The 26,377-nt window shown below is 43.0% G+C and overlaps 1 protein-coding gene across 1 annotated transcript in view; it reads left to right on the top strand.

Annotated features, from left to right (window-relative positions):
* Positions 1-26,377, top strand: part of CPSF1 (cleavage and polyadenylation specific factor 1) — a 2,236,766-nt gene that overhangs the window by 1,875,244 nt on the left and 335,145 nt on the right. The window contains exon 30 of the mRNA XM_044069873.1: positions 16,652-16,793. Coding sequence (XP_043925808.1) covers positions 16,652-16,793 — 142 coding nt within the window. The remainder of the gene's footprint in view (positions 1-16,651; positions 16,794-26,377) is intronic.

The raw sequence follows: 26,377 nt of genomic DNA, 5'->3' as shown, positions 1-26,377 counted from the left end.
ATCTTGCATCCTACTAATACCATGTGCAAAGCTGCATATGAGGAAACTACAATGGTACCTAAAAAACTTATGGTCTCAACACAGCCACAGCTTGGAAACAATTATGCCACTCATTCCATGCCTTCAAAAGGAATTTTTGTGGTGGGCTCAAGCATGCCAAAGAAACACAGGTCTCCCTTTCTGTTTACCTCAAGCAACTCAAATCATCACAACGGACGCCTCAGACTACACCTGGGAGCACACATGGCAGATCAGTGCATTCAGGGAAAATGGTCCCAAAAAGAGAAGCACCTACACATCAACCAAAAGGAGATGCTAGCCGTGCAAAATGCTCTTATGACCTTCAAAGACCTACTCCATCCAGGCCAGCTATTGATAAGGACAGACAACACCACAGTCATGTGGTACATAAATAAACAGGGGGGAACTCATTCATACCCCCTGTGCAGGCAAGCCATGACCCTGTGGAACACATCACTGGAATTACAAATTCAACTACAGGCACAATTCCTGCCAGGGAAGGAAAACACACTGGCAGACAACTTAAGCAGAAATATGACAGACCCACACGAATGGAAGTTGCATCCTCAAGTCTTCTCAAAGATAACTCAGGCATGGGGACAGCCAGACATAGATCTGTTTGCTACCCACAGAAATTACCAGTTGGAAAAATTCTGTTCAAGGACCTATCATCCACAGGCCTGGAAAGTGGACGCACTCTCTTTCAATTGGACAACATTGACAGTCTATGCCTTCCCGCCTCTTCCTCTACTGACCAAAGTTCTATTAAAAGCCAGAGCAGAGAGGCCAGAAATGATTCTCATTGCTCCAGACTGGCCACGACAGCACTGGTATCCTCTTCTAAAGAGCCTGACACACTCACCACCATGGATCCTACCTCTAGTTCCTCTTCTGTTGTCCCAGCACAGCTACAAAACCCTTCACAGCCAGCTCAAAACCCTGAATCTAGCTGCATGGAGAATACCTTAATTTCCCAACAGACTCTCCTCTCCAAGGAGGTGCAGGATGTCATCTTGGTGGCCAGAAGACCCTCTACTAGAACTCCTACTCCGTCAAATGGAAACGATTTTGTTCCTGGAATCAAGAAAAGGGCCAGAATCCTTGGATAATAAATATACCTCAAATTTTACAATACCTAGCTGAGATGTTAAAGAGTGGCCTTTCCTTCTCCTCCATCAGGATCCATGCTTCAGCCATTTCTGCACAATACAATACAGATCCTCCTTTATTCTCACATCCTCTATTAAGGCAGTTCCTCAGAGGGGCAGAAAATATAAAACCCCCACGGAAACCACCATTCCCAGCTTGGGACCTCAACTTCGTATTGGAAAAGCTGACCCTGCCTCCCTTTGAGCCGGCTTCTTCAACAGAGCTACAATACTTGTCGTGGAAACAGCCTTCCTTCTGGCTATTACCTCAGCACGCAGGGTTTCGGAGCTACAGGCCCTCATGGCTGTGCAACCATTCATCATTTTCCATCAGGACAGAGTTTCCTTATGAACCAACCCTACCTTCATGCCAAAGGTGGTATCCAGTGTAGCTTTGAATCAGACTATTCATTTACCTACCTTTTTATCCAAATCCACAGAACAAAGGGGAGAGACTACTACATTCCTTGGACATTCACAGACAACTTCGTTATTACTTGGACAGAACAAAGTCATTCAGGAAATCTGAGCAGCTCTTTGTGTCCTATGCTACAGGTGCTCAGGGAAAGGTTATTTCCAAACAGACAATTTCAAAATGGATAGCCCACTGCATACGCTTTTGTTCATTTCATGGAAAATCTGTGCCTGTATACATCAGATCCCACTCCACCAGGGCTACAGCTACCTCTGCAGCTTTCCTCAGGGGGGTCCCTACCAAGGACATTTTGGAAGCAGCTACTTGGAGTTCAGTGCACACTTTCTCCAAGCAGTACCACCTTCCACTATACTCAAAATCTAGAGCGGGCTTTGCCACAGCAGTCCTGCAGGGCATCCTAGCCCCTCCTAGTTCCACTTAGTGCCTACCACCCTTACTTAGCTTTGGGATTCTACCCATCTGTAATGACTGAAGCTGTATGCACGATGAACATAGTACAGTTTTGTACCTACCATAAATGTAGATGTTCGAGTGCTCATACAGCTGCAGTCCAGGTTACCCTCCCTCCATCCCCTCTTAGGACAGGCCTTATGGCAAACACCTTATCATATAACCTTTTTGGGGTATTCTTTTATGGTGTATTTGCTTGCAACTACAGTTTTTGATTTATCAACATTGCATGTTTGCATAATATTATGTTTTGCCTTCCTTCTGGGGGCACCTGACATCTGGGGCAAGAAAAACTGAAGAAAATGGCGTCGGCTGCCTCTTTTATACCCCTGCCGCACTGACGTCAGGGAAGAAGCGACGACAACTGATGCTGGACCTAGACTTTGGAATTCGGACGACCGAGGACCCACCTGACGGCAGGATAACCCATCTGTAATGACTGCAGCTGTATGAGCACTCGAACATCTACATTTATGGTAGGTACAAAACTGTACTTTGTCTGTGACTGAATGTCTGCTATGAAAGTTTTATATTGGATGTGTTTTGTCCTTTTTTGTTCAGGCTATAATTTTTCAGTGGATTTCAGTGGATTTAAGACTTTTACAGATATGCAGACTGCACTCCAGACCATCTGTGAATTTGATCCATATGAAAGTCCAAGAGAAACTTTAGATGTTAAAGACAAGGAGGCTGAGAAGAAATTGAGGAGAGAAACATTAAAGCTTTGTGCTTTGAATAAATTAAAAATATTTCAGAAGTCTATTCAAATGAGGACTTGGCAGCTTTTGAAGCAAGTATGATGTACAACAGAGAGAGACACATTGCAGTATAACAAACTGGAGGAAACAAAGTGGGGACATTGCATACTTGTTTTCTTAATGAAATATCATCCATTGTGTCCGTTGTATAATTAACCTTTTTTTTCCAGCATATGTAAAATGGAAATGTCGAAAGCAAAAGCGCATATGCTCAGTGGGGGTTCTTTCAGATGCAGGCTGTGCATAGAAAATGAGGGACTATTTGAACATGACTACTAGTTAAGTGATTTTATGTATTTGTGTGCTCCATACCGAAGGCAATTAAAGTGTGCTTGGGGGAAGCCCTAAGTAGTTTTTTCAGAATACTGATGAAGTCTCACTTGATATGAGATGAAATCACTAAGTACTATGTGTAATTATGAAATATTTAATTCGCAGCTGGTGGTGTGCTGTTTTGGAACCAACTATCTTTTATTATTTTTACAAGTTTAACAGTGTTGTGAATTTTATGGTTTAGGTGCTTGTTGAAGTACATGCTGAAGGGTGCATTGTTTTCAATTATAGGCCTAATAAGGGATAAATAAAGGAAGATTATAACTTCTTTAGACTTTAAAAAGATGCTGTGAAATATAAGCTATGTAAGATAGAAGGGTTTTCTAACCTCACAGAGACATGGCAGTCTGAGGAGAGTCTGTTTTCAACATATGTTGCATTTCGTCATGTTAAGGGTAAGCCAGTGATTAACGTACTAAACATTTGTTTGGTTTAGCCCTTGCTGGAGAATTTGAGTAACAGAATGGGATTTGATAACTGCCCCCAATTTGTAATCAGAGCAGACTCTATTAGTCAGAGTCCATTGATATCGCCTTTTATGTCTCAGATATGTGCACCAAAGCAGAGGGCACCGAGGACAGAGCCTTATGGGATACTACTAGTGAAATTTTTCTCTCTAGTGCAAATAACCCCTGATCTTAACAGTATGGTTTCTGCCAGGCAGTCAGTTACCAATCAGCGAACTGTTTGTGGGTCTGTGTTTTGTCAGGCAAGTTTGTCAATAAACTCAATATGGGGGATAGTGCCAGAGGCTCTGAGAAAGTCTACATAAGCATTGTGGACTGTGTGTCCCTTATCCATACCCTCAGTAACCCTTTTAAAGAACCCAGTGAGGTTAAGTAGACAAAAATCCAAATTGATTTGTATCCAGGAATGTAAGGTCACCTATATCAGTGTTAATTTGTTTAACTATAATATGTTTCAGAGCCTTGCAAATAATACAAGTAAGACCAAGAGGCCTGTAATTCCCAGGGTCAGTAGAAAGACACCCTTTATCTAAGGACACCACAGCTGCCGTTAATCACTTCTCAGGAACATAGCCAGTAGAGAGACTCAGGCTAAAGGGTTGATGGAGGGGTTTTGCCAAGTGAGACCTTACACTTCATAACAGGCATCAAGATATATTATCAGGATCCATCAAAGTAGCGTTTTTAATTTTGTAAAATGCCAAAGGGAGTTTGTCCAAACTGTGTGAGAGGGAATGGAGGGGGGAGAGAGGCAATTTTAATTATGAATGGGATTTAATTATTTTTTTGCAGTAAGCCTGAAAAGAGAACTTTATGTGGTCAGATGTGTGAACTTCTTGCATGGAGAATGACAGAATGCAGAGGTATTTTGAATGTTAGGCAATTATTTTTTTCTTTTATATTAGTGTGTTCAAAGTGACTGAGGAGAGGGAGTTAATGAAGCACCTCGCAATTTTAATTTTATTAATGAATAGGCAGAGATGTCTGTTGAGATATGAACTTTGTTATGAATAGCTTAATGTTGTGTTTGGTATCAGTACTGTAGGAAGGATAGGGTAAGTGGGGTGCCTTTCCCATGTGCCAACTTGTAGGGGCACTGAACACTTAAAAATTCTACAGAGTTGTCATTAAGTGCACTTGCAAACTGGCTGTCACCTTGATTTTTAATGGTTTTAAGAAAACAGAACAGTTTGAAAGTTTACAGACTATTTGCATTTGACTAAAAAAGCAGCTATCCTAATATCTCATTAAAACAAAAATGAAATGATTGTCAAATAAAGTTGTACACCCCCCCAAAAATCCCTACAAACAACTACCACTGCCGAAGTCTTCTCCCTTCCCACAAACCATTTCAGTTATCACTAAATGGCAGCTTGTGAACTATAAAACAGTTTCTTTTTTCAGATGGAAATGTTCTCTCTTCTAAAATGTTCTGAAACTTGTATAGTGGTTGTGCATGGTTTCTTTACCTCCATCCGTCTACATCCCCATTTTTCCTCATGAGGTTGGTGTGTCATTTCAACAGTGACAGTCATCTAGGGCCAATGTTTATACCACCAGGTGGCTAGCCCTGCAGCACGGCTTCTTTACTTCTTGGAAGTAAATGTTTACTGAAGGATATTATTTTATGCCATACTTGTTAAAGCCAGTTGTTGGTCTTCTGTCTGTTGGTTTATATAACTTGTGCTAGCAATATGAAAGGTAGATTACCTGCTGTTTTTATGTAACTTTTAATTTTTTTAACCAGTCTTTTTTTCACTGTTATGAGTTGATTGGAACTGGATCCTGCAGAACTGCTTTGGTTTTGTCACCTGTACTTCCCTGGGACCATTACAATCACTGGTGTTAGTTTTTGCAAAGACCTTGTTCATGGATCTGCAGGACTATCTGGAGCTTATCTTCCATGGTAGCACCTTGTTTAAGGGTCTGATGCAGGATCTTTGGAGCCAAACTTAACCATGTCACTAAAACTTTGTCTAGGGTTCTGAGGCAGGGTGTTAGTCAACCTTTTTTCTTGCTGCTGATTTTGTGGGCTTTTCTTCTTAAGGCTTTGAAGGTTGGTACTGAAGACTGTCTTGACACCAAGGTCTTCGGCAGTGAGACTAGCCTTAAGATGCAGCGTAAGGTATGTCCCTGCTACCTTAGAAACTATCCACAATTCCAGACGTAGAATTTAATTACCAGTACCTTACTGGTGCAAGACCAACATTAGGCTTTGCTTAGAAAAAAAATGTTCTTGGAGAACTAGCCAGGCCAATGCAATTCAGCAGGTGAGTGTACCCGTACTTTATTATTTACTGTTATGTTGATATTACTCGAAAGAAATGTAGTGAGTATGCTACAGAACTGTGCTTTATTATCCTATGAAGCATACATTATATTTTTGCAAGTCTTATATTGATGTCCTTGAGTAGGAAGATATTAAAGGTGAAAACTTAAGAAGGGCAGGATCCAGCACACAGGTTAGCTAGAAGGGAGGTAATGTAGAATTTATTTTAATTTTGTCATGATAATATACAGGAAGGAGGTTAAGAAGGAATTTGTTTATATTTTAAAGTGAAGGAATTTGATTGAAGTTCATTGATATAATTTGTTTGAAAAGTGTAGCTTATGATCAGAAAGAGAGTAGGGTATATCTTATGATCAGAATGAGAGTAGGGGATATCTTATGATCAGAATGAGAGTGGAGGATATCTTATGATCAGAATGAGAGTGGAGGATATCTTATGATCAGAATGAGAGTGGAGGATATCTCATGATCAGAATGAGAGTGGAGGATATCTTATAATCAGAATGAGAGTTGGCAGATGTGTTTACTGGTGACAGGAATGGTAAGCTTAGCTGCTCCTAATGCTTTATTTTCTGCATTTAATTTCAGATGCATGCAAGTGATGAAAAAGAAAAGGGATGTGATCTGTTAAACTATATACCTGAGGAGAAGGCCAAGGGAACTCCCCAGTTTTTTAAAGAGATTTCAAGAAATTTTCCTGAGTTTTGAGAACAGTGGTCATGTTGGCACTGAGACTTAAGCAAATTCCAGCACTAAACATTCTACAAGGAAACAGATCTAGTACTTATTATCAATGCCCACCCAGCCAGGCATGTGTAAAGGTCAGTTCCCTGTGCTTTCTCCTATTAACCTGGTGAACTTGGGCATCCTGAGGCAATGGAGCAACTGCCTTATGTACACCGACAACCCTCTCCTCTTATCTTCCAACACTCAGACTTGTGAGAGATGCACTTATATATCCAAATTGGAAGCCACACACTCTCCAGCCAAGACCGGAATAGCTGGTCAAGAGGAGAAGGTCAACACTTGGCACCACACCACATGGAACACATACCCCCTGGAACACACACCAGCACTGCCTTCATATAAAAACACAAACCACACAACCACCTTCACGGAGGCTCTCAATAAAAATCTACCCAAGCAGCAGAGCCCTCCAAGGCAGAAATGCACTCGACCACCACAACACAACACTAATCACGAGACACATAAATCTCCTAAACAATGTGACAATCAACCAAAGCCCCTAAGGCAAAACGGCATGCCCAGCACACTTGTCATAGGTGACTCGATAGTGAGGCACACTGTTATCCACTCATTAGGTTGAATAAGGAGAAAGTAACAGTCAGTTGCCTGTCAGGTGCCAGGATCTGACACATAACGCATGCACTCAGGTCACTAAACAATAGGTACAAATATGACTCTGTCATTGTACATGTGGGTCTGAATGATCTGAGACGTACCTCCCTGGACTACATGAAAAGAGACATGACCCTAGCCCTGAGCAGCATCCTACCATCACCCAGAATGATACCACAGTACAAGCAGAAAATGATTGATTACAACAATTGGCTAAGTTTCTGGTGTCATTCTAAGGGGATGCAGTATCTGTCTGCCTGGGATGACATGATTGACAGACCTCGATGCTTTGCCAGAGATGGCCTGCATATGTCACCCCTGGACTTCCAAATACTGGCCAAGGCCCTTGCCACCATTATAGTGCCTTTTTAGGCAGTGTTCCAAAAACCAAATTACCACCATAACAGCTACAAACAAATCCAATCTGAGGGTCATGTTGCTCAACGCTAGAAGCCTAAATCTCAAAATGCACTCGCTCGTGGCACTCCTTAAAATGGAAAACATCGACATTTGTGCTGTAACACAGACCTGGTTCAAGGCAGCAGAAAGCACCCCTGCACTACTAGGCTATAACTCATTTTACACCTTTCGGCCCCAGAACCTAGACCGAAGTTCCAAAAGCCGGTGGTGTCTCCATATTCATAAAGGATGCGCACACCTCCAGACTGGTAGCCCAGCATAACGCATCAGAGATACTTCAGGTGCAGCTAACATTGGGTAAGACAGTGATTCAGGTTGTAGCCTGCTATAGGTCCCCAGCCATGTCCCAAGATTTACACTCCATGTTCCTAAGCACCCTGGAGAATATTAGGGTCCAACCTAACACTGTCTTACTAGGCGACTTCAACTACCCCTTCATAAACTGGGTAAACTACTCATGTACCAATACACTTGCCCAATGTTTCCTGGAGTTCATTAGTTCCAATGGCGTGGACCAGCTCGTTCTTACCCCTACTAGAGGTAGCAACATCCCTGACTTGGTCATTACTAACATGGGTGACCGTTGCTGTACACCAGTAGTCAGCTTCTCCCTGGTTAGATCCGACCACAAACTAATCACCTTGGAAATCCACATCCCTTCCACCCCCCCCAGCAAAGGTAACCACCATGAAAAACTTCTCCAAAGCTAACTCTGGGATCCTAAAAACAGAGATGGCTAACTTCACGGCACCCATGCAAATGGAGAATAGTTGCATGACTGCAGAAACATACACCAATGCATTGTACGAACACGTACACAAATGCATAGATCTCACCATACCCAGTAGAACCAAGACACTCTCCTCAAAAAAAAAGAAAGCCAATCTGGTGTTCCCCTACCATAAACAAACTCTACAACAGAAGGAGGAAACTGATGTGGAATAAGGTGAAATCCCAAAACTGGAAAAACTCCCTTTTCTGCCTCAATAAAAAGTTGAGATCCCTCATCAAATCCTCTAAAGCTAGGTATGAAAACAGAATTGCAGCAGATAGTAAAGACAACCACTAGGCCTTCTATAGTTATGTAAAGAATCTCCACGGCAATACCCAGATTTGCTCTGAGCTACTGCACAGTAGTACCTCCTATACCGAGCCAACAGATATTGCCAGTATACTGGCCGACAGATTCAGTGCCAACTTTACCCCCCCCCCCCAGGACCAATCACAGTACTAGTAGATTGCCAGGCACCCAGTATTACTGCTGCACAGGTTAAAATAGCACTGCCCAAGGCCAAGAATACAGCTTTTATGGGACCTGACAATATTCCTGGTTGTGTTCTACATGAACTACAGAGTGAACTGGCACCTCGCCTATGTGCTCTGTTCAGTCACAGTCTCACCTCAGGCTTTGTCCCTGCCGAATGGTGCACTGCTACAGTTATCCCTCTCCACAAAGCAGGAGCGACTACAGACCGTGGGAACTATCACCCAATTAGCCTAACGAGTCTGATATGCAAAGCTATGGAACACATCATCATGGACCTAATAAACAAGGATATGGGGAAGCTCCAAACTCTGGATCCCACACAGTTTGGTTTTGTGAAGGGTAGATCATGCCCGCTCAACTTGGTCGACTTCTTTGAATCAGTCACCAGAGCTGTGGATGAAGGCAAGGTGGTTCATACAGCCCACCGTGATCTGGCCAAGGCTTTTGAATCCATTCCCCAATCAGGAATCATAGAAAAACTCAATAAGTTTGGCATCAACCCCTATATCACTAGATGGGTTGAAAACTGGCTCACAGATAGAACCCACAGTGTGAAAGTAACTGACTCCAAGTCAGACTGCCAATTAGTCATGAGTGGAATCCCACAGGGTTCGGACCTGGGTCCTCTCCTGTTTGGTATCTACTTCTCTGAAGTCCAGGCCAACACGAAGGGACTCTGGCTGACAAAGTTCGCAGATGATTGCAAGTTGGGAACTATTATTAACTCCCCAAGTGATGTTGACATCCTACAGAATGGCCCCACTGTGACCAATGACTGGTGTCAGAACCATGGCCTTAAGCTCAGTGCCAAAAAATGTGTCATCCCCTTTGGGAAAAACCCAGATGTTCTTCGTGTTTTACTGTTGCAGTCATTATACTTGGGTTATCCTGCTGGCAGGCTACCCTCAGTCGGCCTGAATTCCAAAGTCTAGGTCGGCATCGGTTGCTGTCGCCTCTTACCTGACATCAGTGCACCAGGGGTATAAAAGATGCAGCCGACGCCATTTTCTTCAGTCTTTCTTGCCGCGCGGTGCCTGAAGCAGAAGCAGTTCGCAAGTGCTGGTCGGCCGATTCCTGAGATTTTCGTGTTCGAATTTCAGATCCAAAGGCTTCATTAAAAGCTAAGTACCCCATTGGGGAAAACTTTTTTCTTGCTCTAGACCGATGTCAGAAAAAGTTAATAATTGTATTTCTTGTGGGAAGCAAATACCTCATAAGGATTTTCATTCTTACTGTATTCCTTGCCTAGGCCCTGACCACGACATTGCTTGTTGTTGGTTTTGTGCTAGATTTAACCAGCGCACTATAAAGCGCCGGTACGATTTTGCATTTCACTACTTTGGCAGACGATTTAATTACACAATCCCATCGGATAGCCAACCGACTACTGCAGTTCACAAGAAACGCAAAGAAAAAGAAAAGGACATGCATCCAAGGTCTAAAACCAATGACGAGGCTTCTTCTAAGCCAGTCACCGGTTCTCAGTGAGGCGCTTTCGCAGCCCCTGACGCCCGCTACTTTGGAACCGCAGGCCGCTATAGACTCCCACGTGGAGTCACCTAGGCCGCTGGAAGCTCAAGGTATTGGACCTTCGGAAACTATTCCCTCAGATGGGTCCGGAGCCACTGATCAGGCATCGGCTTCTGAGGGTGTTTTCAGACCTACTCAATTGTACATTAAAGCGACTCCAGCTACAAAGGCAAAGACTAAAGCATCTTTAAAGTCAAAGAAACAAGTACAACAGCCTCATGGTCAGGCCTCCATGCCCAAAAAACAGATGCTCAAAATGGCCAAAAACTTAATTACTTGGATCAGGGCCCCCACCCCCCCCCCCCCCCCCCGGTGAGGCCTAGGCAAGCGACAGAATATGAATCTTCAGATCAGGTTTCCATTTCTTCAGATTCCTCTTCTGATCAGGAATACTCTCTTCATCCCTGTGAGGATTCTGATGCTGAAGAATCTATCCCTTCAGCCTCTCCTCCTGAGGATTACTCTTTTGGGGAAACCTTGCATACCATGAGGGAACATTTCCACTGGAAGAGCCAAGATTATTCTGAATCTAAGAAAAGGCTCAGGGACTTCCTTTTACTCCCACAACACAGGCCCCTAGCTATTCCGCCTGTGTTAGACATTGTAGATGATGTATTTTCAGAGTCCAGTCTGACCCCTGACTCCTTACCTCCAGCTCCTATTAAGCCGGACAGGTATTACAGGGTTCCTGACTCTCATAAATTACTTTTCAAAAACCCTGCTGCTGACCCAGAAACTATTTCTCAGGGTCCCAAAGGGGTCAAGTCATCCACTGCAAAAAAAAACCTACCCCCTCCGACAGGGATTCTAGGGCATTAGACAGATGGGGAAAGATGATTTACACCTCTGCTACCTTGGCTGTAAGGGCTTTAAATTGTCAGTTTCATATGCTCAAATATCAGCAATATATTATGTCACTGCTTAAAAAGAAAATGTTGATAAATTCTGAAGGTGCAGAAAACAAAGAAATGCAGGATTTATTGCATGCAGTTGAGCAAGTTGGAAAGCATACTTTGCAATGTGATTTTGATTCTTTGGAGGCCTCCTGCAGGGCCGCTGTCACGGCTTCTGTCATTAGGAGGCATGCTTGGTTAAAGGAACAAAATTTACCAGATCATGTTAAAGCCAAATTATTAGATGCTCCATTACAGCATGATACTTGGTTTGGTGTTAAAGAAAATGGAGGACAAAGCTAAATCTATGCAAACAGTCAAGGATTTCTTACAGGTACAACCTCCAAGATTTAGCAGACACTGGCCTACAAAGAATTGGTCCTTTCCAGTGTCAGACAGACCACAAAGGGGCAGATATAGATGCCCAAGAGGCAGATCCCAGCCCCAAGGTTCATACAGGTCTAAACAATGGGGTGCTTCTACCTCCAAAAGTGGAGAAGACAAATCACAGCCTTACAGGAAACAGTCCCAATGATTTCCCCCTTCCTGCGCCAAGCACTTATCTTCTGACAGCACCTTTAGGGGGAAAACTGGCACTTTTTTCACAAAATTGGCACATAATAACCCAGGACAAATGGGTCTTAGACATAGTGTCACGGGGCTACAAGTTTCACTTTCATACCCTGCCAAGGGCAAGCGGTTGGCCAGACCTACCAAAAAAAACAATGGGCAGAGGCACAAAAACAAGTCTTATCCCTCATGGACATGAGGGCCATTCAACAAGTACCAGAACAAGAGCAGGGACAAGGATTTTATTCAAGACTGTTCTTGGTACCCAGAAAGGACAAAGCCTGGAGACCAATACTGGACCTATCTATTCTAAATACATATCTGGGTATACCAAAATTCAAAATGTCGACCTTCCAGCAGCTTCTGCCCATGCTGGGCAAGAAGGCTTGGCTTGTGACTTTAGACCTAAAAGAAGCATACCTGCATGTCCCAAACAGACAAACATGCAGAAGATACCCCAGATTCAAAGCTGGCTCAATGCACTACCAATTCTCTGCACTGCCCTTTGGCTTATCTACTGCACCCAGGGCCTTCACAAAATGCTTGGCACCAGTAATTGCATTCTGCAGACAAAAAGGAATACAAATGTATCCTTACTTGGACAATTGCCTCATACAAGCAGAGAACAAGGACATTCTACTACAGCATCTGGCGTTTGTAAAAAGATTACTACCATGCCTAGGGTACACAGTCAACGAACAGAAATCAAAACTAGTACCCTCTCAAGAGATAATATTCCTGGGTGCAAGCTTAAATACAACTGCCCAGATGGCTTATCTCACGCCAGACAAACAAAGGCAACTGACTACCTATTTCAGATTGTTGGCAACAAAGGCCCAGTTATCTGCAAGAAAAATTCTGCAGGCTTTGGGCTTCATGGCATCCTGCATTCTACTAATTCCATATGCAAGACTGCATATGAGGAAACTTCAATGGTACCTGAAAAGTGTTTGGACTCAGCATTGCCACAGCCTGGAAACAATAATTACTCTCATTCTCTGCCTGCAACAGGAGTTTCGATGGTGGGCGAAGGCCTGTCACCAGAACAAGGGACAGCCATTCACCTTACCCCCAGCCAGGCAGACATTGACAACGGATGCATCAGATTATGCCTGGGGGGGCACACATGGCAGGAAAATGTATTCAAGGCACATGGTCCGCCAACCAAATGCATCTACATATCAATCAAAAAGAGATGCTAGCTTTTCAGAATGCCCTGACAGCCCTCAAGGACCTACTTCATCCGGGACAACTACTGATAAGGACAGACAATACCAAGGTCATGTGGTATATAAACAAGCAGGTAGGCACTCATTCTTACCCCCTCTGCAGACTAGCCAAGACTTTGTGGGACACAGCATTGACTTACCAAGTACATCTGCAGGCACAGTTCCTGCCAGGAAAGATAAATACTCTGGCAGACGAAATAAGCAGAAACCTCATGGATCCCCACAAGTGGAAACTGGATCCACAAGTCTTCAGCATTATAACAAGGAAATGGGGATGCCCGGACATAGACCTATTTGCCTCTCCTCACAACTGCCAACGAAAGAGATTCTGCACAAGGACTTATCACAGACAAGCATGGAAAGTGGATGCCCTGTCTTTCAGCTGGAAAAACTTGACAGTATATGCCTTTCCTCCCCAAGGTACTCCTAAAGGTCAGACAAGAGAAGCCAAAAATGATACTAATTTCCCCAGACTGGCCCCGCCAGTACTGGTATCCAATCCTAAGGAACTTGTCTCATTGCCCAGCCTGGACCTTACCTCAAATACCTCACCTACTGTCCCAACAAAACAATCAGATTCTGCACAGCCAACTCAAGACCTTAAATCTGGCAACATGGCGGTTAATGTAGTCATACAAAACACACCTCTCACTAAAGCGGTGATGGATGTTATTTTGGAGGCCAGGAGGCCTAGTACTAGAAAATCTTATGCTGGAAAATGGAAGAGATTCTGTGCCTGGAACCAGGCACAAGGAATTGACACAGCAGTACCAAATATTCCTCAGATTTTGCAATACTTAACTGAGATGCTGGAGAAAGGCCTATCCTTTTCATCAATTAAAATTCATGCCTCTGCCATTTCGGTTCATTACAGTACAGAACCACCAATCTTTTCTCATCCTTTGTTAAGGCAATACTTCAGAGGAGTCAAAAACTTAAGGCCTCCAAGGAGATCACCAATACCAGCATGGGACCGCAATTATGTTTTGAAAAAACTCACTCTGCCTCATTTTGAGCCAGCCGCTACAGCTGATATAAAGTTTTTATCTTGGAAAACAGCTCTGCTCCTAGCAATAACCTCTGCAAGACATGGCTGTGGAACCTTTTATCATTTTTTATCCGGACAGGGTTTCTCTGAGGACAAACCCGACATTTATGCTTAAGGTAGTGTCCAATGTGGCCCTTAACCAAACTATTCATCTGCCTACTTTTTATCCAAACCTACAGAATAAGGGGGAGAGAATTCTGCATTCTTTGGACATACACAGACAGCTACACTTCTACTTGAACAGAACCAAAGCTTTCAAAAAGACTGAGCAACTACTAGTGGCATATGCTGCAGGGTCACAAGGAAAGGCTATCTCAAAGTAGACTATTTCAAAGTGGATAGGCCACTGCATTCGTTTCTGCTATTCACAACATGGCAAGCCAGTGCCTAAGGGCATTAGGCCACATTCTACCAGAGCAGCAGCCTTCCTCAGGGGAGTACCAACCAAAGACATTTTAGAGTCTGCTACCTGGAGTTCAGTGCACACCTTTACAAAACACTATCATTTACCACTCTACTTTAAATCCAGGGCAGGCTTTGCCACTGCAGTTCTGCAGGGTCTCATAGGCACTCCTAATGCTATTTAGCTCCAGCCTCCCAACCATAGCTTTGGGATTCAACCCAAGTGTAATGACTGCAACAGTGAAACACGAAGAACATAGTACAGTTGTGTACACTTACCATAAATGTAGATGTTCGATTGTATTCACTGTTGCAGTCCTGGTTTCCCTTCCTCCAGCCCCCTTGTCTCTCTCCTCTCTATGTCTATTACTCACCCCCTTCAGGGATGTTGGTATTGGTATTTACTTTTTACTGGTGGTGTTTTCCCCACCACAACTTAGCTCCCTATTGGGGGGCTCCTGACATTCGGGGCAAGAAAAACTGATGTAATGACGTCGGCTACCTGTGCAGTCAGGGTTACCCACCCACCATTCCCCATCTCTTTTTGCTGGAACTTAGCTGCACTTCTCTAATGTATACAACCTATGTGGTGTATTTGCTTGTAGATGAAGGTATAACATATTTTGGTGCATGCATGTTTGATTGGCATATTTTTAGCCTTCCTTTTTGGGGGCACCTGACATCTGGGGCAAAAAAAAAAGGAAATGGCGTCGGCTGAATCTTTTATACCCCTTGCGCACTGACGTCAGGGAAGAGGCGACAGCAACTGATGCTGGACCTAGACTTTGGAATTCAGGCCGACTGAAGGTAGCCTGCCAGCAGGATAACCCAAGTGTAATGACTGCAACAGTGAATACACTCGAACGTCTACATTTATGGTAAGTGTACACAACTGTACTTTCCCATGAATTTACCACATTGATGGTAGTCCACTGAACACAGAAGACGTTATAAGAGATCTGGGAACACAGGTTGACAGCAGCCTGTCTTTTGATCACCACATTGCCACTGTGGTCAGAAAGTCCTTCTATGTGGCACATCTCATTACTAAGGGTTTTGCATCCAGGAAGAAAGAGGTCATTGTCTCCCTCAACTCTTCCGTCATTAGGCCAATCATCGAGTACAATACCCCATTTGGCATGTACCTCACTTGACACCTGCAACAATTGTAGAGGCTGCAAAAGTACCTCGCAAAGAGGATCCTAGGGCTTAAACACTTGTCCTATATGGACAGACTCAAAAAAACTCCATCTATTCTCTGTTTCATATCATATACTTAGAGGGGATCTCTGCTCAACTTGCAAAGCCATGTCTGACCCAGCTCTGTTAGAAATGCTACATCTAAAGAAATCCCAATCCCTCCGCACCACACGCTCCACAGACCTCAACCTCATTACCACAATTAACTGAACATGCTGGAGTGACAGGTTCATAACCCAGAGACTGCCCATGCTATGGAACAGACTTCCCATACATGTCAAGCAGAGCACCTTGCTGACCCCCTTCAAGAGAAATCTTGATGAGTGGATGGGAAACAGAAAATTCACCCCGGGGATAACACCAGTAGCTCTACTCGACAGAGGCTCTGGGAACTAAGGTCGGGTGGCACTATGCCAGGGTAATCTTATGGCTAGGCTTGTTAAGGCCCCAGGACCATTAACCTAGTACACATCTATGAACCTATGATAAAAGAGAGTTCAGATTGTCAGTGAGTAATGTCAGAGGAGAAGATATAAAAAGTTAAAGATGAGTAGTTAGAATCAGTAGTGTTGTGAAGACATTTGAGTTTGTGTGAAGTAGGAAAATGAGATAATAGATCAGTTATATATACAAAGTAAAGGCAGAGAATTAAGTGCCTGAGTACTTGACCAGGTCGAGTGTAGGTATAAACTGAGTCATTGCGGCATTAAATTAACTATCATATTTAAAGTAGTAAAAGTGTATTAGTGGTTGGTATTTCCTTTAAGTACATTGGTTTTATTTCTCCATTTATAGCTGGTAACTCTTCTGTTCTTTCTAAACCTCTGTAGAATAGACTTGGAAGATTGGGAACATGTAACCTGTATGAAGACTGTATCACTGAAGAGCCAGGAGACGGTTTCTGGGCTTAAAGGTTACGTTGCTGCCGGAACATGCATACTTCATGGAGAAGAGGTCACTTGTCGAGGCCGGGTACGTTTTGACAATGTTACTTAAAAATAAAGAGGAATGGATTGTTGTGTAGCATGGGATTGGTACACTTGCTCAGTGGCTAGCTGCAGTATTGTGCAGTTGATCAAAAATGCACATCAGTTGTGGCAGTGGAAATTGCTGTTGCCTGGGGATGCAGTGACTTTGGAGATGATTTTTATAAGTTGACCCCCACCCCCAACAAAATAGCAAAATTTGAATTTTGCTTATTTTGCACAAAAGGAGAATAAATGGATATCCTATACCTATGCCACTTAATCTGTGAATTGCCCCCCCTATGCAAATGAGCTTTTCCTTGTCAGATCTGTTCAGCCCTCACCTTGTGTCAAAATGTTCTTTCATTCTGACTTTGCTTATTATTGGAACTTGTGTTTAACAAGAAAGCTTTTCTTTAGCAGTCAGCTATGACTCTAGGGGCGCATCAAAAATTATTTCATTCCTAGCTGTTTAGTCCTTATAGCCTTTTTGGTGCTCCAGTTCCCATTATTTCCACCTTCAGATACCCTGGCTTTGACTTTGACCAATCCTTCAGTTTTTTCCTTTACATGCTAACCAAGTCAGCACCTCAACCAAAAAACAGCTAACAATTAAATACAAAATCACTGTAGGGGGCACAGGGGGAGGATATTACTGAGCAACTTATATCAGCTTGCCCATCCTTGGGGAAGGGAAGACACCTAGGTTTGCAGCCAGAAATAGTGTCTTGTCCTGCACATTATGATCAGTGGAAAGTTCCCTTGCTTGATACCCAAAGCCAGATCTTTAAAGTGTTTCTCTGGCTGACATATAACAACCTAAAACCCTCTTTATAGTCTTCTCCTTTGCCTGAGGAAAATGACTTTAAGTACTACCATAAGTGATAGCACTTCAGTGTAGACACCTGCAGGCATGCAAATGACGAGATCCAGATTGGGTAGAACCTGACTCAAAGAAACACCCACATCAGCCTAAAGGAGATGTTGGGTGTCATTCATGTCCTTAAAGTTTTTCACCCCATAAAAATGTGAGGAGTACTGTTGGTAATTTTGGACAACACCATTACTAGGTAGTGCATTAACAGAGGGGAACACACATTCATACCCTCTTGGCAGATTTGCAGAATGATTGTGGGAGCTGGTGGTTTAATCTTCAGGACAGTGGACACCATAAACAGAAGCCTGCCTGACAACTATGAGAGGCACACAGACAAAATGTCGTTCAGAATGCTGAAGAAAAAAGTGGCAAGTGCTTGACATAGACTTGTTTGCATCTGCAGAAAACGAACCAGGTATCCAGTGTTGCATAAGACGTCCATGCAAGAGCTCATGGGTAGTGGACTTACTCTCCTTTCTGTGGAACAGAATGCATACCCCACACACACATACACACTTCACCAAAGGATGTTACATAAGTTGTGAATGGAGAGCCCCAGAGTGATTCTTGTGAACCTCTACTTGTCCTGACAACTCTAGTTCTCCTAGTTGGTACAGCTGGCAGAAGGCCTGCCATTCACCCTTCTCCTGACTATAGCCCTGCTCACAGAGAAGTCCAGTGCCCTGGTTCACCCGAACCCACTAAAACGGTGATCACCCATTCCTCTTGAACACTTTTTGGCTGAGGATGTTCAGAAAAATATGTAGGTGGTCAGGAAATTAAATATGAGGAAGCTGTTCCTGGCAAAGTGGAGAATATTCTCCATGTAATGCAAGAATTAGTGCCAGGATCTCAACCTAGCATGATTATTCTGGTACACTCAAACTTGTCAGATGTGTTTGCAGCAGAGTTGCCTTACTCTTCATGTAACATCCACATGTCTGCCGGCAGTCCTTGACCAACTACCCTTTTGGTGAAGTTTCTTAAATGATTCCTGCCCCTCTGTCCTCTATGATGGACTGCCCCCCAATTTGGAACCATAACTTTGTCCTGGAAAAGCTGAACCTACTTTTCTTTGAACTAGCAGTCTCTACCCTGTTGAAAGGCCTGTAATGAAAAAACATTCTTCCTAACTATCAGATTTGCTCAAATAATTTTGGAACTACAGGCACTTGTGTGCAATGAGTCCAGTACCCTGATTAACCTGAACCTACAGAGGTTAGAATGAGCAAAATAAGGCTTGGTGCTGGGTATGCTTCTTTTTGGAATCTAGTTCTCAAGACCAACATCAGGGGCCTTTGGCTGACTAGGTTTGCAGATGATTGCAAACTAGACACAATTATAGAATTCCTCAAAACCACAAATACCCTCTAGAAAGGCCTGACAGAGGCCAATAACTTGTGCCAGAGCCATGATGTAAAACTTACAATACGCCTAATAAAATGCTTTGAAAATACTGCTACCCTTTGGTAATACTCCCCTAAAAGTAGACCCAGTAGTCAGAGATTTGGGAACAGATGCAGACAGGAACCTGGCCTTTGACCATTATATGTCTACAGTAGTAAGAAAATCTACAGACAAGGAGCATTGTTCTGCTGTACTTGGGCATCATCAGACCAGTCATTGAGTACAGCACCCTTTTCAGTGTGTAAATGAGCATGGATATGCAAAAACTTGAAGCATCCAGAGAGGCTCCTCACAAAAAGAATGTAGAGTAGAAAGAATATGACCTACAAGGACCATCTCAAAGCCCTGTCCCTGTACCTTGTCTTTTCTAGACAGCTGAGAGGCTGATCATGCTCTGCTGGACCTGCTGCACATTTATAAAGCAAATAGCATCAGAATTACCAAATATAGGGACCTAAACTTTGTCTGCAACATAATTAGGACATGTTGGAAGGACAGGTATATGTTTCAGAGACTAATCCATGTGAAATAAAGATTTTAGGGCATGTTGGAAGGACAGGTATGTCTCTCAGAGACTACCCCTTCCTTGGAACAGCCTTTCCATCCATGTGAAGCAGAGTTTTTCCCTAACCCAGTTGAAGTGTAACTTTGACCATTGGGTGGAAAATCTGAAATTTACTCCTGGTCTTGTTCCTATGTGTCTGTTAGACCGTGGCAGCCTGCAATAGCTTGACCATCCATGCCTAAGCCTGCATGTATCCCTTAAAATAACACTAGAGTTTCAAAATGTGTCCGATACATTTGAAAAGCATGGCTATGCTGAAAAAGGCCTTTTGGCATTATCAGCCTAGTAGTCACCTGTTTACCTATGAACCTATGTGATATTCAGTGTTCTATAAGGACAGGGTAAGCGTCAGAACTAATATATCTTTCAAGTAGTTTCAGAGGAGTTTTTTAATAGACTATCCAGTTACCTATTTTCTTTCCTAGGTCAGAGAATGATTGGGGGGGCAGAGGGATGTTGCATCTGCAAGATTGTCCACAGGCAACATGGTTATTAATTGGATAGGGCCAAGAGCTTTAGACAGAGTAACTATTTTATGGCCTTTATCCCAAGGAAGCAAAGCAGACCAGTGACAAAGCAAACTCTTTAAATTAATTTATTTTGCTTTGCATGCATGGAAGAACCTTAAAGGGTATTTAAATGCTACTTTTACCAGGGCGTCTCACACATCAGCAGCCACATGGTTCTGCTTAGAGCATTTGTTAAGTAACATTTTGAAAAAAGGCCAGGGCCAACTTGAACAAAGGTGTGAGAGTAGCAAAACAGGTCTACAGTCTAAAAATACAGTGACACCTCACTGACCAGAAAGATCCCAGGCAGCTGTGGAGAGGGATCCAAAACATCATAGACTATAAGCCACCATCAACACGTTGTGATAACTCAGACTTTTTAAACAAGCTAAACATCTACTTCAGTAAATTTGAGGTATCAAGTAGAACCTCACCAGAGAGACTACTCACCAGTGTAGATGACACATCACTAAGCCTCAACTTGGAAAAGGTATGCAAGAACCTACGAAGGGTTCACCCCAGCAAAGCAGCAGGTCCAGATATATTCCCAGGGAGGCTACTTAAAAACTGTGTTGATCAGCTGTCACCAGTTTTCACAGATATTTTCAATATATCTCTCAGTCAAGAAAAGTCCCCAACTGCTTCAAGACCACAAACATCATCCCTCTGCCCAAGAAACCATCTCCAGCATCATTGAATGATTACCGGCCAATTGCACTTTCCTCAGTAGTAATGAGATGTTTTGAAAAAATGGTCAAGGATCTTATAACATCCGGCCTACCTGCTACATTTGATCCTTTAGAATTCACATACAGGCCAAATCATTCTACTACAGATGCCATAGCTTTAACACTTCTTTCATTTGTATGTAATATGTAATGTCTGATTGTAATTATGAACGTTCACAATAAATTTGGAGGGTGGCCTAATGGTTAAGGTATTTGCCTTGCAAACACAAGGTGCAGGGTTTGAGTCTCACAAGGGACAATTGGCTAGGCTTAAAATGGCTCGCAAGGACAGTTAGCTTAGTACTAATCTATGAACCTATAAATATGAATTGACTGTATCTTCTACACTGTAATGACTATGTAATTCAACCTGTCTTTTTCTTTGAATACCACCCGTTTGTCTGAAATTATTATGTAATAACTTTGAAAGTCCATGTTAATATTTTAGCATACTCTGTATCTTGTACTGCTTGTTCTATATGGAGCTTTTCTCCCCGGGCTGCAGCTGAAAAAGGACACGTGTCCAGTCAGACTTCACCTTGGACCACATGGAAAATGAGGACTTTTACATATGCATGCTGTTCATAGATTTCAGCTCTGCCTTCAATACGGTAATTCCACAACAACTGCTGTCTAAGCTGAGTAATCTAGGCATAGAAAACAAAATGTGCAACTGCATCCTCGACTTCCTGACTGAAAGGCCACAAATAGTTTTAACAGGAAAGCATCACTCAAACAGCATCTCTACTCAGTCCACTTTTTTCAGTTCTAACACAACTGCACAGCTACACATCAGTCAAATAGAGTCATCAGATTTGCAGATGACACCACAGTAATTGGCCTTATCAAGAAGGAAGACAAGGGGGCCTACAGAGAGGAGGTGAACCAACTCGTTCATTGGTGCACTGACAACTTAGCACTAAATGTTGTGAAAACCAAGGAAGTCATCATCGATTTTAGGAAGGAGAATAAGCCACACACCCCTATCATCATCGTTGTGCAGCAGTGGAGAGAATAAATAGCACCAAATTCCTAGGCGTACATATCTCGTAAGACCTGAGTTGGGCCACAAACACTTCCTACCTTATAAAGAGAGCCCAACAATGCCTCCACTTCCGTAGGAGATTTTGTTGAGCTAACCTCCCCTCACAGGTCCTACTTACCTTCTACAGAGACACAATGAGAGCGTACTGACAAACAACATAGTTGTCTGGTATGGAAATTGCTCTCAAGCTGACTGGAAGGCAATGGATAAAATTGTTAAATAGGCCACAAAAATCTTTGGCTCCAACCTTCAATCCCTACAGGACATGTATTCAAACAGATGCTGTGGTAGGGTCCAAAAATGATTGAGTGATATACACGATATGGCTTATGGACTGATCAAACTCCTGCCAATAACGAAGCGCTGCAGAAACATTAGATGCAGGACATCCAGATTCCATAACAGCTTCTTCCCATACGCTGTCAAACTTCTGAACAGCAAACCTATAGCTTAACCCACTAAATGGGTAAAACATTATTTATGTGCAATTTGTCATTGTTATTTACATAACTCTCTACATAGCTCATTTTATACATCTCTGCACTATGAAAACTGTAAACTGTTTGATGTTCATCGTGCATACAGCTGCAGTCATTACAGATGGGTTCTCCTGCCGTCAGGCGGGTCCTTGGTCCTTGTCCTTGCGTTTTTTGGACAAAACAGGAGTCGGAGTCTCCAACGACATGATATAGTTAAAAGCTTTCCCAAAGTAGTGCTGGGCGAACTCCGCCCGACGCTTAATAGTGCGTTTATTGAAAGTAGCACAAAAGCGACAGCCCGAGACGTCGTGGTCTGGGCCTAAACAAGCTATACAGAGGGAATGGAAATCCTTATGTGCGGTATTTGCTTCCCACAAGAAATACAATTGTTAACTTTGTCTGACATCGGTCTGAGGCAAGAAAAGTTTCCCCAACGGGGTACTTAGCTTTAAAGAAGACTTCGGTTTCAAAATTTTCATAATTTCAGGAGCTGGCTGACCGGCACTTGCGAACTGCTTCTGCTTCGGGCACCGCACGGCAAAAAAGACTGAAGAAAATGGCGTCGGCTGGTTCTTTTATACCCCTGTCGCACCGACGTCAGGGAAGAAGCGACTACAACCGACGCCGGACCTAGACTTTGGAATTCGGCTGACCGAAGACCCACCTGACGGCAGGAGAACCCATCTGTAATGACTGCAGCTGTATTAGCACTCGAACATCTACATTTATGGTAGGTACAAAACTGTACTTTTATAGCATATATCAAGTTGCTCTATCAAAGAACATTATGTCCCTCTCCTACGGAAAATATCTCATATTATACCGCTCCGCAAAGGTGGCCCCTCCAAAGAACTAATCAACTATTGTCCCATAGTCATACTTTCTCTCCTCGGGAAAATTTTAGAAAAATGGATCCACAACCAGCTCATAACCTACTTGCTTAACAAATAACCTGCTTTCCAACTGTCAACATATGTGTGTGTATATATATATATATATATATATATATATATATATATATATATATATACACACACACATATATATATATATATATATATATATATATATATATATATATATATACACACACACACACACACACACACACACACACATACACATATATATATATATATATATATATATATAAAATGTGTGTATATATATATATATATATATATATATATATATATATATAATATATATATATATATATATATATATATACACACACATACATATATATATATATATATATATATATATATATATACATTAATACACATACATATATACATACACACACACACACATATATATATATATATATATATATATATATATATATAACATCGCACAAATACTTGCGAGAGATGCAGCTATTTAGCCAAACTGGAGGCTGAGCTCTCTCAACTCAGGACTGGCAAGACCAGACAGGAGGAGAAGGCAACTACAAACACCACAAAACCAGCCTCACATAATGCTACCACTCCACTGAATCAAACACATAAATACACAAAGACATACTCGGAGGCTCTGAGTAAAAATTTACCTAAACAGCAGAGGCCTCCAAAGCAGACACGCAAACAACTGCTACCTCAAGACACCCCACAAGCAACACATAAACCACAAAAGCAGTGTGCAAAGCAGTCACAGCCCTTAAGGCCAAATACAACACCAAACATTCTTGTCATAGGTGACTCCATAGTCAGACACACTTGACGTCCCACTCACCAGGCTGAACAAGGAGAGGGTCACAGTAAGCTGCCTATCGGGCGCTAGAATCCGCCACATAACACAAGCACTCGGGTCACTCCACGGCAAGTACAAATATGACACAGTCATTGTCCATGCTAGTGTGAACGACCTGAGACCCTGGACTACATGAAAAGAGACATAGAGGAGCTCTCTGATTATGTAGCCCAGGCAGGTATGACCCTAACCCTGAGCAGTATCCTTCCTTCACCAAGAATGATGCCACAATATAGAGACAAGATGATCAGCTTTAACAATTGGCTTAATGTCTGGTGTCATTCAAAGGGGATCCAGTGTCTGTCTGCCTGGGATGACATGCTTGACAAGCCACGCTGCTTCGCAAGGGACGGCTTGCACCTGTCACCACTGGGATTCCGGATATTGGCTAAGGCTCTTGCCACCCCCATAGTGCCTTTTTTAGGCAAGGCTCAAATTCTAAACCTACCACCCTAGAAAAAAAAAATGGGAAGAAACTGAGGGTAATGCTGCTCAATGCCAGAAGTCTAAATCTCAAAATGCACGCACTCGAGGCCCTTCTCAGTATGGAGAACATCGATGTCTGTGCTGTAACTGAAACCTGGTTCAAGGCTCCTGAGAGCACCCCGGCACTATTAGGTTTTACCTCATATCATGCGTTCCGGCCCCAAAACCCGGACCACACCACAAAAGGAGGGTGTATCCATATTCATAAAGGATACCCACACCTCCAGGTTGGTGGCAACGCACGAAGCTTCGGAAACCATCCAGGTGCAACTAACCATAGGCAAAACTGCTCTACAAATTGTAGCATGCTACAGGCCACCCTCTCAAACTCAGGAATCCCACACAGCCTTCCTGAAGACACTGGAGGGTATAAATGTATCTCCAAACACCATCATATTGGGTGACTTCAACTACCGAATATAGACTGGGAACATTACTCAAGCCCTAACTTTCTAGCCCAACGGTTCCTGGAGTTCATAAATTCAAATGCCATGGAACAGCTAGTCACTGTTCCCACGAGAGGAGAAAATATACTAGATCTCATTGTCACAAACATGGGGACAAAATGCTCCACACCGAAGTATATCCCTCATTGGTGAGATCTGATCATAAACTAATCTCACTGGAAATCCACATCCGCCCCCACCCCAAACAAAAGGACCATAGTGAAGAACTTCTCTAAAGCAAACTTCACACTACTCAAGACTGGTGTGGTATCCTTCAAGGCCCCTGAGCCAGAGGAAACCACAACCCAAGCTATGGAAGCCCTTACAAATGCCTTCTATGAACACCTCCAGGACTGCATGGATCAGGCAATCCCAAATAAAACCAAGACTCTTTCCACAAAGGGCAAGCGTCCAGTCTGGTGGACCCCAGCCATTAACAAACTTTACAATAAGAGGAGAAAGCTATTACATGATAGAACAAAATCCATAAAAGGGAAGTCACCCCTGATCATTATTAGTAAAAAATACGAGCACTCATAAAATCAACTAAGGCCAATTTTGAGAGAAAAATTGCCATGGATTCAAAGGACAATCATAAGGCCTTTTTCAGCTATGTTAGGAACCTGGGTGGAAACTCCCAGATATGCTCAGAATTAGTCCATAATGATACAAAAATCACTGAACCCACAGACATTGCCAACATACTGGCAGACAGGTTCAGTGCAAACTTCACCCCTCTCCCCTAAAGGAGAGATAACTATCCCAGCCGAGTGTAGCCTCCCGGACATCTCAAATGCGCAGGTGAAAGCTGCTCTCTCTAAAGCTAAAAACACAGCATCAATGGGACCGGATGGTGTCCCGGCTGTGTGCTACGAGCTAAATGAGGAATTAAACCCGCACATAAGGCAGCTGTTTAATCTCAGCCTTACCACAGGATACGTGCCCAAGGAGTGGCGACGGCAACTGTGGTCCCACTCCACAAAGGCGGTGCCTCACGGACCCTGGTAATTACCGCCCCATAAGCTTAACAAGTCTAGTCTGCAAAGCTATGGAGAGGATCATAATGGAGCTCATAAACAAAGATATAGGGGACTTGCAGACATTGGACCCGACCCAGTTTGGCTTTGTCAAGGGAAGATCATGCCTTTTGAACTTGGTCGACTTCTTGAAACAGTCACCAAGGCCATTGATGAGGAAAGGCAGTCCATACAGCCTACCTTGACCTTGCAAAGGCTTCGACACAATACCCCACTCGGGTATTGTAGAAAAACTTACCAGCTTAAATGTAAACCCA

Source organism: Protopterus annectens, chromosome 4.part0 (assembly GCF_019279795.1).
Source record: "Protopterus annectens isolate FY-2018-M chromosome 4.part0, PAN1.0, whole genome shotgun sequence".
NCBI classification, from domain to species: domain Eukaryota; kingdom Metazoa; phylum Chordata; order Ceratodontiformes; family Protopteridae; genus Protopterus; species Protopterus annectens.
Note: the sequence above shows the minus strand (reverse complement) of the source record. Positions and strands in the feature narration are given on the sequence as shown.